Here is a 13,230-nt window from a genome sequence, read left to right on the forward strand (position 1 = left end):
GAGCAAGAGGCAGCGGCAGGCAGGAGCTAAAGACAAAACGCTGAATGAATGGCTGCAGCAAAATGACTGGTTTACATGGCAGCATGAAAAAAACCAAGCCAAAATCTGTGAGCAAAGAATCATAGTTCACAGGGCATGGAGTGGGATGACTGGGCGAAGCCACCACCAGGGAGCTCTGCTACCAAGCTGTCTGCAGACTCAGGCAAACGTTACTACCTCGGTAACACTCGGGGCACATTTTCAAGCTTAACTCCCCCATAGGGTGACCAGACAGCAAAATTGAAAAATCAGGACAGAGTCTATACAAGAAAAATCCCCAAATATCGGGACTGTCCCTATAAAATCTGGTCACCCTACTCCCCCACCACCAAGAGGGTTAAAGGGTTAAAATGATAATTGGGCTTTTTAGACGGAAACTGAGATTCTGGGATGTAATCCTATGGCATGGATTAATGCCCCAAAACAGGCCCTTGGGGCAGCTATACAGGGAAGAGCCATAAGGACACAGTGAGGGGCAACAATGCTGGGGTGGGGGGCACAGTTGGGGGGCATCGATTTATTTTCTTCCAGCCCTGGGGGCAGCTGCTAGAAGCCAGGGAGGGCTGGGGCCGGCTCCTAGGAGCCAGGTGACTAAGGTCTGACAATGGCCTTTGTGGGGAACCTGCCCCCGCCCCCCCAAGCAACAAGGGACGTTGGGGGCGGGGCTTATGGACAAGCGAGGGGCGGGGCCTGGGCTGCACTTCCACTAGGGGAGGGAGGGAGAACGAGGCCCTGCCCCCTCCCAGGCTGCCGCCAACGGGGGGCGGGGCCTAGGCCGCGGTCAGGACTGAGAGCGAGGCTCCTCTTCCCGCCCAGCTCTTCCGGGGTCCGCTCGGCCGCAATGCATGCTGGGAGCCGTCGCTTAGGACACCGGTGTAAACAGGGCGACATGTGCGGGGCGCCCGGGCCCGGCGCCGCGGGGGGATCCCGGCGCCCTCAGCCCGGCGGTGGCTACTGCGCGATCCTGGGCAGCCTCCAGCTGCGGCTCCGGGACAGGTGAGGAGCCGGGGTCGGCGCCGCCTGCTCCGGGCCCCGCCGTACGCTTAACCCCGGGCCCGGGGGGAGCCGAACCAGCCCGCCCGGCGCTGGGGCCGTCTCTGCCCCTTAGTCCCCTTGTCCGTCGGTCTCCTGTGAGCTTCCCTGTCTGCCCCCTCGCATTGCCCTCGGGTGTGTCCGTCCGTGCTCTCCCGTCTCCTCTGCCTGCCCCGTGGTCGGTCTGTCTGTCTGTCCGTCCTTCCCCAGCCGCCCGCCCCGTCTTCCTGTGCCTCCGTTGTCTGTCCGTCCTTCCCCAGCCCCCACGGTCTGTCCTTCCTTCCTTCCCCAGCCCCCCCGCCCTGTCTTCCTGTGACCCCGTCGTCTGTCTGTCCGTCCTTCCCCAGCCTCCCCTGCCTGCCCCGTCTTCCTGTTTCCCTGTTGTCTGTCCGTCCTACCCCAGCCTCCCCCGCCCGCCCTGTCTTCCTGTGCCCCCGTTGTCTCTGTCCTTCCCCAGCCCCCCCCCGCCTGCCCGCCCCATCTTCCTGGGCCCCCGTTGTCTGTCTGTCTTTCCTTCCCCAGCCCCCCCCCACCTGCCCCGTCTTCCTGTGTCCCTGTTGTCTGTCCGTCCTACCCCAGCCTCCCCCGCCCGCCCTGTCTTCCTGTGCCCCCGTTGTCTCTGTCCTTCCCCAGCCCCCCCCCTGCCTGCCCCGTCTTCCTGTGCCCCTGTTGTCTGTCCGTCCTACCCCAGCCCCCCCTGCCCGCCCCATCTTCCTGGCCCCCGTTTGTCTGTCTGTCTTTCCTTCCCCAGCCCCCCTCTGCCTGCCCCGTCTTCCTGTGCCCCTGTTGTCTGTCTGTCCTTCCTTCCCCAGCCCCCCTCTGCCTGCCCCGTCTTCCTGGGCCCCCCATTGTCTCTGTCCTTCCCCAGCTCCCCCTCTGCCTGCCCTGTCTTCCTGTGCCCCCGTTGTCTGTCTGTCCTTCCCCAGCCCCCCTCTCTGCCTGCCCCGTCTTCCTGGGCCCCCGTTGTCTCTGTCCTTCCTTCCCCAGGTTCCTCATCTGTCTGTTCCTCTGTCACCATCAATTGCATGTTTTTGCTGTTCTGTCTGACCCCCCCCCCCGCCCCCGCCCAACTTCCCTCTCTGTCTGTCCCTCCCCGTGCACCCTGTTCGCCTCCCCACCTCCAGCCTCTATTTGTCAGTCTGCCTCACACACTGCTGTAGACCTCTAGCTCCTCCTATCCATCTGACTTCCCTCCTCCTACACTCACACCCCAAAGCTGGCCCTAATAAATGGGAAGTCCAGGGAAAGGAAATAAACAACATAGAGACTAAATCGATCATAACCAAGCCGCTGTTGTAAAACCACTTAATGTTCATGTTGTCTTAATACTGTCCCAATGTTACGTATTTATGTAACTAAGAACTGGTTATTCGGTGGACAGTGCGGATTTGGGACTGAGAGTTCAGGAGGGTGATATCTTTGGCCCCGGCAGCTTGTTCTGTGTGGGTGGACTCCTTTGGTAGTGTGGGGCCTCACAGAAGTCAGTTGGATACTGCATAGACACCAAGCAAGTTTCCGAGCCAGGGCCTAAGAAGGGATCTCTGAGTAAGTGAGAGTCTACAAAAAAGTCTGATGGCTACTGCACTAAGTAATGTTCCTGCATTTGGTAACCTAGCACAGTGCCACGGTGTTTGTTGCACATGCAGCAGGAGAACATCTGAATGCAAACTTAAAAAGACCTCATTTGAAAAATTAGGGGGGGCGGGGGGAGTCATTAAACCACTTCTATTATTAGGAGTGTTTAAAACTTTGTTTTTTAAACAGAACTACATTTTGGCCTAAGTTGCTTTAAATGTCTCAAAAGATGATACTTCTGCCAATTCCTTTTGTTTTATTATTTCATTTCGGGCAGTTATATTTTTGCTGTTGAGTGTGAAGTACGTATACAGATTGTTAAACTTCTTAAGTATCAGAGGGGTAGCCGTGTTAGTCTGGATCTGTAAAAAGCAACAAAGAGTCCTGTGGCACCAAAGACTAACAGATGTATTGGAGCATAAGCGTTCGTGGGTGAATACCCACTTCGTCAGACGCATGACGTATTCACCCACGAACGCTTATGTTCCAATACATCTGTTAGTCTTTAAGGTGCCACAGGACTCTTTGTTGCTTTAAACTTCTTAATTATTTAGCTTTTTTAACACCCCACTTTTGTGATGTGTAGGCTGGTATTGTGAATAACATCTATAACAGCTGCTGATCTGTTGCTGATATTCTGAGCTTTTCAAGTGAAGTGGCACTTTGACTTGGCCCTATTTTCAAAATGGTACACCACTTTTAAACAAACAAAAATAGAAACCAACACTTTGAGGACACACACATGTTTAAAGGGCCATATAAATGCATGCTTCTGTAACGTAAGTTATTATAATTACAGCCTAAATTAAAAAAAAAATAGTGATTTTAGGTGCCCTCGGTTTTTGGGTCACAGCATGACACACTTTAAAGGGGCATGATTTTCAGGAGATGCTGAAAATCAGGATTCTTTAAGGTATTTCTGGTTGAGGCACCCCAAATAACTAGTCACTTTTAAAAAGTTTGGCCTTTAGTAATACCTCAATCTGTGTGAAATGAATTGATAGTCTCAGTTACCTACTGGACAAGTGTGTGCATTGCAGGAAACACCACTACAATTGACAATAATTAGCAGGTGGTTTTGGCAATTTGAAAAGAGATCATGGAGTCTGAACAAAAACGGTCCCTTGAGAGCACAGAGTCACATTGATGGAGCACTGTTGGGAAGTTTATATTGCTGCTGTCTATGCCAGAGGTTCCTGAACTTTTTACTAAGGCAATCCACCAACTGCATTTTTGTCTTTTTGTGACCCACTGTGACACTCTGTACCTCGGGGGAACACCCAGCACCCCCATGTTCATCCTTGTAAAATGATTGTGTGGTATCCAATGCAAAGTTTGTCATGTTGGGTGTCTTCAGAAGGCTCATGATGCACTGAGCATTGTTGTTATAGTGATGTTATAGTAATTGTTGTTACAGTAATTTTATAGTTATAGGTTGTAATTTCATATATATAGAGAGAGTCTGAAAATGTATCTTCATGGTTTAAAATAAGCCCAGGCAAAAACTCTCTATGAGCAGAGGGGCAGTTCACACCTCATCAAGGCAGGTATGGGACAAACCCATCCCAGCCTCACAGGAACAAAGGATGCTGGCCTAGGCAGCAACAAAAGTGTCTGTTGGACTCTCAAGTGAGTCACCCCCCTTCCTTTGGTCAGTTTGGGACTGTGATGAGGTAATACTCACCTGACTCTGAGGAGGGGTGCAAAGTCAAGAGGGAAGAAAGAACATGATAAAAGGGAGAGATGTTTGCCATGCTCTTCCTCTCTCTCTTCCACCTACATCTACAGACACCACACCAAGTGACTGAAGTGCTGATCAAAGGGGAGAGCCTGGCTGAAGGGCAACCAGCCAGCCTGTGGTGAGAAGCATCTAAGTTTGTAAGGACATTGACAGTGTTAAGATCAGCTTAGAATGCGTTTTGCTTTTATTTCATTTGACCAAATCAGACTTGTTGTGCTTTGACTTACAATCACTTAAAATCTATCTTTATAGTTAATAAATGTTTGTTTGTTTTACCTGAAGCACTGTGTTTGGTTTGAAATGTATCAGGGACTCCCCTTGGGATAACAAGCCGGGTACACATCAATTTCTTTGTTAAATTGACAAACTCATATAAGCTTGCAGCGTCCAGTGGGCATAACTGGACACTGCAAGATGGAGGTTTCTAGGGTTGTGTCTGGGACCAGAGATTTTGGCTAGTGTCATTTGATTGCACAATCCAAGTTGCAGCTTACATGCCAGAGATTGTGCGTGAACAGCCCAGGAGTGGGGGTTCTCACTGCAGAGCAGGGTAAGGCTGTCTCCCAGAGTCAAGGATTGGAGTGACCCAGCAGATCACTGGTTCAGATAACACCAGGGGAACGTGTCACCCACCATTAAATATATGCACCCTCTGTCCCAGCACCTCAACCCTAATTCTGACTCCGTGTGGAGGGGGGCTGGGCCTAACTATTTCCAAGGCAACTAGGGCCAGATTTTTAAAGGTATTTAGGCTCCTAAAGATGCAGATAGGTGCTTTTGACAATCCCAGTGGACACCTATCTGCATCTTTAGGCACCTGAATACCTCACTCAGATTTGGCCCAGCTGCCCATCTGTCATGACAGAGGGATGGCTGGGCTAAGCTTGAGTGGTGCTGTGTCCCCATGCACCACCTTACAAAGCCTGGAGGGGGAGCCTTTAAAAATCTGACTCGTGGGGTGGGAGGAGGGATAGTTCAGTCATTTGAGCATTGGCCTACTAAACCCAGGGTTGTGAGTTCAATCCTTGAGGGGGCCATGTAGGGATCTGGGGCAAAAATCAGTACTTGTTCCTGCTAGTGAAGGCAGGGGGCTGGCCTTGATGACCTTTCAGGGTCCCTTCCAGTTCTATGAGATAGGTATATCTCCATATATGAATAGTGTAGAAGAACCTTTTAAGGCTGTCCAATTGAGTAGATTTTTAAGCACAGTGTAGATCAGGGATCTCAAACTCAAATCACCACGAGGGCCACATGGGGTCTAGTACATTGGCTCGAGGGCCACACCGCTGACACCTTTTCATATAAAGATACAAAAGTCCCCCCCGGCCCTGCCCCCACTCCACCCCTTCCATGAGGCCCCGCCTCTTCCCACCCCTTCCCCAAATCCCTGCCCCTGCCCTGCCTCTTCTCCACCTCCTCCCCTGAGCGCGGCTCCCCACTCCTTCTACTCCCTCCTGGAAAGCATTAAGCGCTGCCAAACAGCTGTTTGGTGGCAGGAAGCGCCTGGAGGTAGGCAGAGGAGCAGGGACATGGCGCGCTGTGGGGGAGGGAGGGCGGCGGGTGAAGGGAGCTTGGCAGCCACAGGAAATAACTCTGGTGGGACAGGGAACTTGGCGGGTCACAGCAAATAACTCAGCAGGCTGCATGTTTGAGACCCCTGGTGTTCATGAAAGCAGGATAGTGAGACTGGATATAATAAGTTGCTTCAATTAGAAAGTGTTTCTGGATTTAAAAAATCCACCTGTCCAAGATCTTGGTGGTAATGCAAAACCTAAGTGACAGTAAAAAGTGACAAAGAGTCCTGTGGCACCTTATAGACGAACAGATGTATTGGAGCATGAGCTTTCGTGGATGAATACCCACTTCGTCAGACGCATTCACCCACGAAAGCTTATGCTCCAATATGTCTGTTCGTCTATAAGGTGCCACAGGACTCTGTCGCTTTTTACAGATCCAGACTAACACGGCTACCCCTCTGTTACCTAAGTGACAGTATTTACTTGTAGCTAGCATATCATAGCCTTAAAAAAAAAAAAAAAATCTTAACAACTTTACATTTTTCACATCTATTGTTTCTAGTACAATATTGATGTAAAGATTAAAAGCCATGGTCCAAGTACTTGGCCAAGTGCCTTCCTCTTAGCATCACTCTGTAGGGGAAAAGAGGGATGGAAAGCTGGCTTAAAGCCAGGTGGTGATTCCTCTTGCATAGTGGAAACCCCAGGTGGCATAAAGCCGGGAGAGCTGGCTCTATGCCATCTGCTTCTTACATTCTCTCCCTGACCCCACGCCTGCTACAGAGAATGTCGCTGGGAAATTTTATGCTGGTGATCCTGTGCCATTGAAACCACCCACCCTTAAGATGCTGTCACCAGCTGCTGTAATTTAAAGCAACTTTAAGTGACTCCCTCCCCAGGATCAGGAACAGAAAGGTGGCATAATGTCACTTCTGTCTCCACTCCAGGTTCTGTGCCAAGTATATCTTGGCCAGACTCAGGATATGTCTGAACAGCTCTATCTAGTTTTGCTTTAACAAGATGTCTAAAAAGAGTAATAGCCAGTGGGCCTTCTCCAGTTGGCACATACTCTTTCCCTCCCTTTCCCCCATGGCTAAAGGAAATTAAATTAGCATGTTTGTTTACTTTTGTGTTTGCACTAGTATGGTCAATGATATTAACACCAGTGCTGCAAAGGCTTCTGTTACATTGCCTTTAGGTAGGTCCTATGGGAACACTGGCCATTTCAAAATTTTGTAGTGATTAAGTGGCACTTTAAAAAAAAAAATGTTTAGAATCTGAGGATTTTTCTTACTAGATTAAGGCTAAAAGTTTCAAAAGCACCCCAGTGATTTAAGAACCTAAATCCCAACAGGTGCTTTTGAAAATTTTACCCTGTATCTGTAAGTTCAAAGAACGTTAATATTGCCCCTAAATGGCCTGACAGCTTTGCATCATCCTGTAGTTGTTTACATTCTTCCCTTAAGTGGTTGGTTATGTCCAAACATAATATCGGGACAGTATTAAGAAGATACGCGCATAAAAGGGGTCTGCTGCTTGGTTATGTTTCTCCCCTCCCATCTTATTTTTGCTGAAGAAGAAAGGAGTTCCAAGTGACTTCCCTTCTCCTCCTTTAAATCCCTCCTCAAATCACACTCTTTTAGTGCGACATTTTAAGAATAAGCCACTAAGGGCACATCTTCACTACCCGCCGAATCGGCGGGTAGCAATCAATCTATTGGGGATCGACTTATCACGTCTAGTGAAGACCCGATAAAATTGATCCCCGATGGCTCTTCCGTCGACTCCGGAAATCCACCGCGGCAAGAGGCGGAAGCGGAGTCGACGGCGGCGCGGCAGCGGTCGACTCGCCGCCGTCCTCACAGCCAGGTAAGTCGACCTAAAATATGCAACTTCAGCTACGCTATTCACGTAGCTGAAGTTGCATATGTTAGGTCGACCCCCCCCCCCCATAGTGTAGACCTAGCCTAAGACTTGAACATACGATAAAAATCCACCAATTGCATGAAGATTCCTGCCCTCCCTCCCCTCTTCCCCCAGTGTACAAGAGTGTACATTATTGTTGAATGTATGAGATTATATTTTGGACTTTATTGTCTGGTCCTCATTCTCCTAGGCCCTGCACCTTGTATAGTAATGTCAACCTGTGATAACGTGATATAAAATGTTACCATTTGTGTAAGTCAATGTGCACAGGTGCTAATTGCTACACTAGGTGCAAGGTGGTGGAGATTCAAGCCCTTGGTGTCTAAGACAGTGAGCTCATTGGAGGATGGACTGTCTTCTGTATTATGTACAGATCTGAGCATGTTGTGATTACTCAACACTTAAATAATTTTGCATGACAGTTGGTGAGAAGCGGAATCTTCTTATATGAGAGGTGTGAAAAATCAAGTAAATAACTTATATAGCTAAGTGCTGTACTTAGCATATGGGAAAATATTTAATTGTCCTCTACAACAGGATTTCAAAACTACAGACCTAATAATTATCTTTCCATTTTAACAGATATTTGTATGCACCACACCTATGCAGTTTTGTAGCACAGGCTTTGATATAGCTGTCCCAGTTCACACATGCAGGCAGAAGAACAGTTTGCTAAAGGAGATTTTGACAATAACAACTTTCCTGGAATTGAGAAGTAGAACAGTCATACTGTCTCAGCAAATCATTGTCTCTCTCAAGTCTCAACTGCTCTCTCTGAGAGTGTTAACTTTCATACTTCTGAAGAAATCATACTTTTCATCTTGAAATTTAACCAATTTCTTGCCTAATATAAGGTTCTTTGCCTTATTTTAGAGCAGGATGAGGAGATTGTAACTTTGAGGCGTCAGGAAATATTAGTTTTTCAGCTGGAGCTCAGTGCAGCCTTGTGTCCTCCACTTTAATGCTTCCTGAACTGGCTCCCCCAAGCAGCCCTACACTAGTAAGTTTGGATGCTACTTCGGTTGTGAAACACTGATTAGTCAATATCAGGATGGCAGAATAGGCAACTGTAAAACAAATCGATCTATCCTACTTCTATGGCACTCGTTACTGTTGTATGCGAGCACCTCACAATCTTCTAGGTACCTGTTCTTACAACACTGCATGAGATAGGGGAAGTACTGTTATCCCTGTTCTATGGATGGGGACTTGAGGCAGAGAGTTTAAGGGCCTGTCTATTCGCAAACTTAGTTTGCAGCACGTGGGGGTGTAAATCCACCCTGTACTAGCCTGCCACACACTGTGTCTATGTGGACCCTGTTGCTGCACACTAAAAGCTCCCTAGTGTTCTTTGATTTACTCCCGTTTCAAAATGGGGTAGGTCAAAGTGCATCTGGGAACTTTTTAGTGTGTGACAGTGGCATCCACATGGACACTTACTATGTGGCAGGCTAGGGTGGGGTAGATTTACACCCCAGCTTGCCGTGCACTAAGTGTTTGTCTAGACAAGCCTTAAGTGATTTGCCCAAGGTCGCACAGGAAGTTTGTGTCAGAACAGGGAGTTGAATCTGGGACTCCTAAGTCTCAGATTGCACCCTAACCACTTGATCATCCTTCCTCTCTAGAACCTGAAGATTCTGTGTGGCTTGAAAATGATTCCCCTGGACTCACTGGTAGAATGCTCAGGAGTGCTAGTCTTGCCTATTAAACAAACTGTTTTACATTATTGTGAAGAGCCAGTGCTGCATACTGCAAACCGTGTGAGCCAAAGGGAAGCCTCAAGCTGACTGACGGTCTTTTATGTGAAAATAAAGGTGTCCTCAGTGTGGCGTGGCTTAGAAAAAGACACAGTAAGTGGTTTGTTTGATGCCACCTGCATTTAAAAAAAACTAGGTATGGGCTAAAGCGACTATCTCCAACTGATATATAGGGAATCAGGTTTGCACCTAGTTTATTAGGCAAAGTTACATTTCAGGCTACTCTAGGCTTTTACACTAACCATTTAGAATTTCCTAGATGAAGATACTCCAGACATTGACTATCTGATCCCTAACACTTTAAGCATTTTTGTTTGATGGAACTCCATGAAGATCCCACTTTCAGTAAAACCCTTGTTAAATCAAACACCTGACATACAAGCCAGTTATAGGGATGGTGGGAAGCCCAAGTGGGACCAAGGAAAATGAACATCCTCAAAAACCAAACTAAGCAATATATTTCCTGTTGACATTTTATCTGTTGTATCAGAGAGTGGGAAATGGTATTGTAGCTTAAACCATCAGGCTGGGATCAGATGTTCGTGACTGAATCAGGAGCCAATCAATGTGCTGTGGCAGTCAAAAAAGCTAACAATGTTAGCAACTGTTAGGAAGGGGAGAGATAAGACAGAAAATATCATAATGCCCCTACAGAAATCCATTGGCTGGCCACACCTTGAATACCGCATGCAGTTCTAGTTGTCCTGTCTCAAACAGATATATTAGAATTGGAAAAAGTATAGAAAGGGCAGCAAAAATGATTAGGGGTATGGAACCACTTCAGTCGGAGGAGAGATTAAAAAGATGGGGACTGCTCATCTTAGAAGAGTGAGGACTAAGGTGGTGGGGATTAGATAGAGATCTATAAAATCATATATTGTGTGAAGAAAGTGAATAAGAAAGTGTTAATTACCCCTTCACATAACACAAGAATCAGGGGTCACCCAAGGAAATTAATAGGCTGCAGGTTTAAAACAAACAAAAGGAAGCACGTGGCATGTGCTGGCACCTGGCCTGCCAGCATCACACAAGGTCCTAGGTCTCAGCTGAACACTGAGAAATGCATAGCTGGAAACCAGTCTGGCTCACCTGTGTGTTAGTATTGTTAATATAGGTGTTTAGACGTAATGAATCACTTGCATGTAATAATCTCATTTATAAGGTCAATACCCCTTGTTATAAGGTTGGAGTAAGTGTTTGCATTGTAACCCTCTGTATTTGTGTAAGTCATCAAACAGGAAAGAGGCATTAATTAAAGTAAAATGCTGGGTTCCTACAGAAGGTGCTAGGTCCTTCCCCATCAAGAAGACCCATTGAAACAAAATGAACCATTGTGGAACATCAAAGGGCAAAGACTTTAATTGCATTCATCCTCCACCCATGAAGAGGAGAGGTGTGCATGACTTCATCCCATAACTCATTTGTTGATGTATGTTTACCTGCTTTAACCTTATAAATAACTGTCCTATTTCTTTTCCTTAGTTAATAAATCTTGAAAGAGTTTATTATAATATTGGCTACAAGTGTTGTTTTTGGTGTGGGATCTGAGGTGCAATTGACCTGGGATAAGTGACTGGTCCTTTGAGATAGGGAGTAACCTGAATATTTTTGTGATTTTTAGTGTAAGGGATCATCTATCACAAAAGCAAGCTTATCTGGGTGGCAAGATAGATTGGCGTGCCTAAGGAGACTGTCTGTGACTCCTTGTTAAGGCTGGTGTAGTGCCTGAGGAGTTTACACTTGGTGATTAGTTGATGAAATCTAAGTATAGAAATCACAGCCAGTTTGGGACTTGTGTCTTGCTTCTTAACAGTCTGTTCTGAGGTTGGTACTCTGACTGTTGTGGCACTCCAGACAGCAGGACACAATGTTCATACAATGCACACTCAACCTGTGGAACTTGTTGCCAGGGGATGTCGTGAAGGCCAAAAGTATAACTGGGTTAAAAAAAGAATTAGATAAGTTAATGGAGGATGGGTCCATCAATGGCTATTAGCCAAGATGCTCAGGGATGCAACCCCATGCTCTGAGTGTCCCATAATCTCTGACTGCCAAAAACTGGGATTGGATGACAGGGGATGGATTATTTAATAATTTCCCTGTTCTGTTCCTTCCCTCTGAAGTATCTGGCACTGGCCACTGTCAAAAGACAGAATATTGGACTAGATAGGCCATTGGTCTGACCCAGTGTGGCCATTCTTATGTTCACACAGAACAGCTGGAGGAGGAGGTTCTTGCAGTTAGAACATTTGCTTGGGTTGTGAGAGACCCAGGTTCAATTTCCCCCTCTCTGCCAAAGGGGGGGAGAGGATTTGAACAGGGGTCAGTCCCTTCTGCGGTGACTGTTCTAACCACCGAGCTATGAGATATTCGGATGTGGGGCTCTGTCCATCTCTTCTCTTGAAGCTGTTGTACTGTAGTTGAATAATGAAAGAGTGATTGGAGGAGAGGGACTGGTCTTGGGGTTTCACACCTCTCAAGTGGGTGCCCTAACAACTGGACTATAGAGTCATGTTCACATGTTCCCATAGCTCAGTGGTTAGAGTGTGCACCTGAGACATAGGATTTGCACAGTGATCTCCCTTCTTCCCCCTCTGGTCGAGAGGCTGGGAGTCAAACCTGGATCTTCCACATGCCAGATGAGTGCTCTGACTGCTGGACTAAACGTTATAACGTGGGCTCCTCTTCCTCTGGATTGTGAATGGGACCTGATCCGCTAAGCAGCCTCTAAACATGCCTACTGGATTGGGCCCTGCATGTGGCTTAGTTAGTTGAACGCTGTTATTCACCTATCTTCTCCTGCTTTGTGATTTGCTCTGGGGCTTAGGCTGGAGATAGGCATCCACGCTCCTAGCAGGAGGCAGCAGCGTGCGTGCTCAGAGACAGAAACTTAGGTGCTGAGTGAGTTTAGGTGCCTGCGGGGTTCAGTAAGAATTTTGTGAATCTCAGTGAAGACTGGGACTTAGGTGGCAAAACCTGAGACTTAGGCACCTAAATCTGGGGTTTAGGGAACCTAAGTACATACGTGGATCAAACCTTAAGACCACAGTCATCTTCAGACATTGGTGGAGGCAAACTTGTAAGATGGATGCCTTGTTCCTGTGGTTTACTTGTGGTTCCTTGTTCCTGCAGCCATCTCCTATGCTTGGTGTACAAGAAGACCCAGAAGGACAAGGCTAAGTTTATATTAGTATGGACTCCAATCTTCTTGGTTTCCTAAGATCAGTGTGGAAACCTGAGAAATGTTGATATTCACCAAGCTTGTACAGTAAACATCTTTGATGTATTGAGACAGCCCAAGGCTGAACTTGTCAATCTTGAACATCCTTTGAGGATGGTGGCCTGATAGATCAGATATGGAGTGATTGCTTTCTGAACAGTGTTCACCCACGGGTGACATGGCATTTTTGTCTTTTATCATTTTTCTGAGAGAGTTCATTTGGAAGCATAGTTATTGTCTAGTTTCACCCACATAGTTGTTACTGAAGCATTTGCACTAGATGATGTACACCACAGGTTATGATAGGCATGTGTTGAAACCATGGATTTTGAAAGGTGTGTTGTGGGGAATATTGATCATTGTAGCAGTGAAGAGAGATTTGCAGGTTTTGCATCTATTATGGCAGGGTCAGGAACTGCTTTG

The 13,230-nt window shown here is 47.2% G+C and overlaps 1 protein-coding gene across 1 annotated transcript in view; it reads left to right on the plus strand.

The window, feature by feature from the left end:
- Positions 1-928: 928 nt before the first annotated feature.
- KIZ (kizuna centrosomal protein) overlaps positions 929-13,230 on the plus strand; it is a 93,524-nt gene continuing 81,222 nt past the window's right edge. Inside the window, exon 1 of the mRNA XM_065401784.1 lies at positions 929-1,035. Coding sequence (XP_065257856.1) covers positions 929-1,035 — 107 coding nt within the window. The remainder of the gene's footprint in view (positions 1,036-13,230) is intronic.

Source organism: Emys orbicularis, chromosome 3 (genome assembly GCF_028017835.1).
Source record: "Emys orbicularis isolate rEmyOrb1 chromosome 3, rEmyOrb1.hap1, whole genome shotgun sequence".
Classification (NCBI taxonomy): domain Eukaryota; kingdom Metazoa; phylum Chordata; order Testudines; family Emydidae; genus Emys; species Emys orbicularis.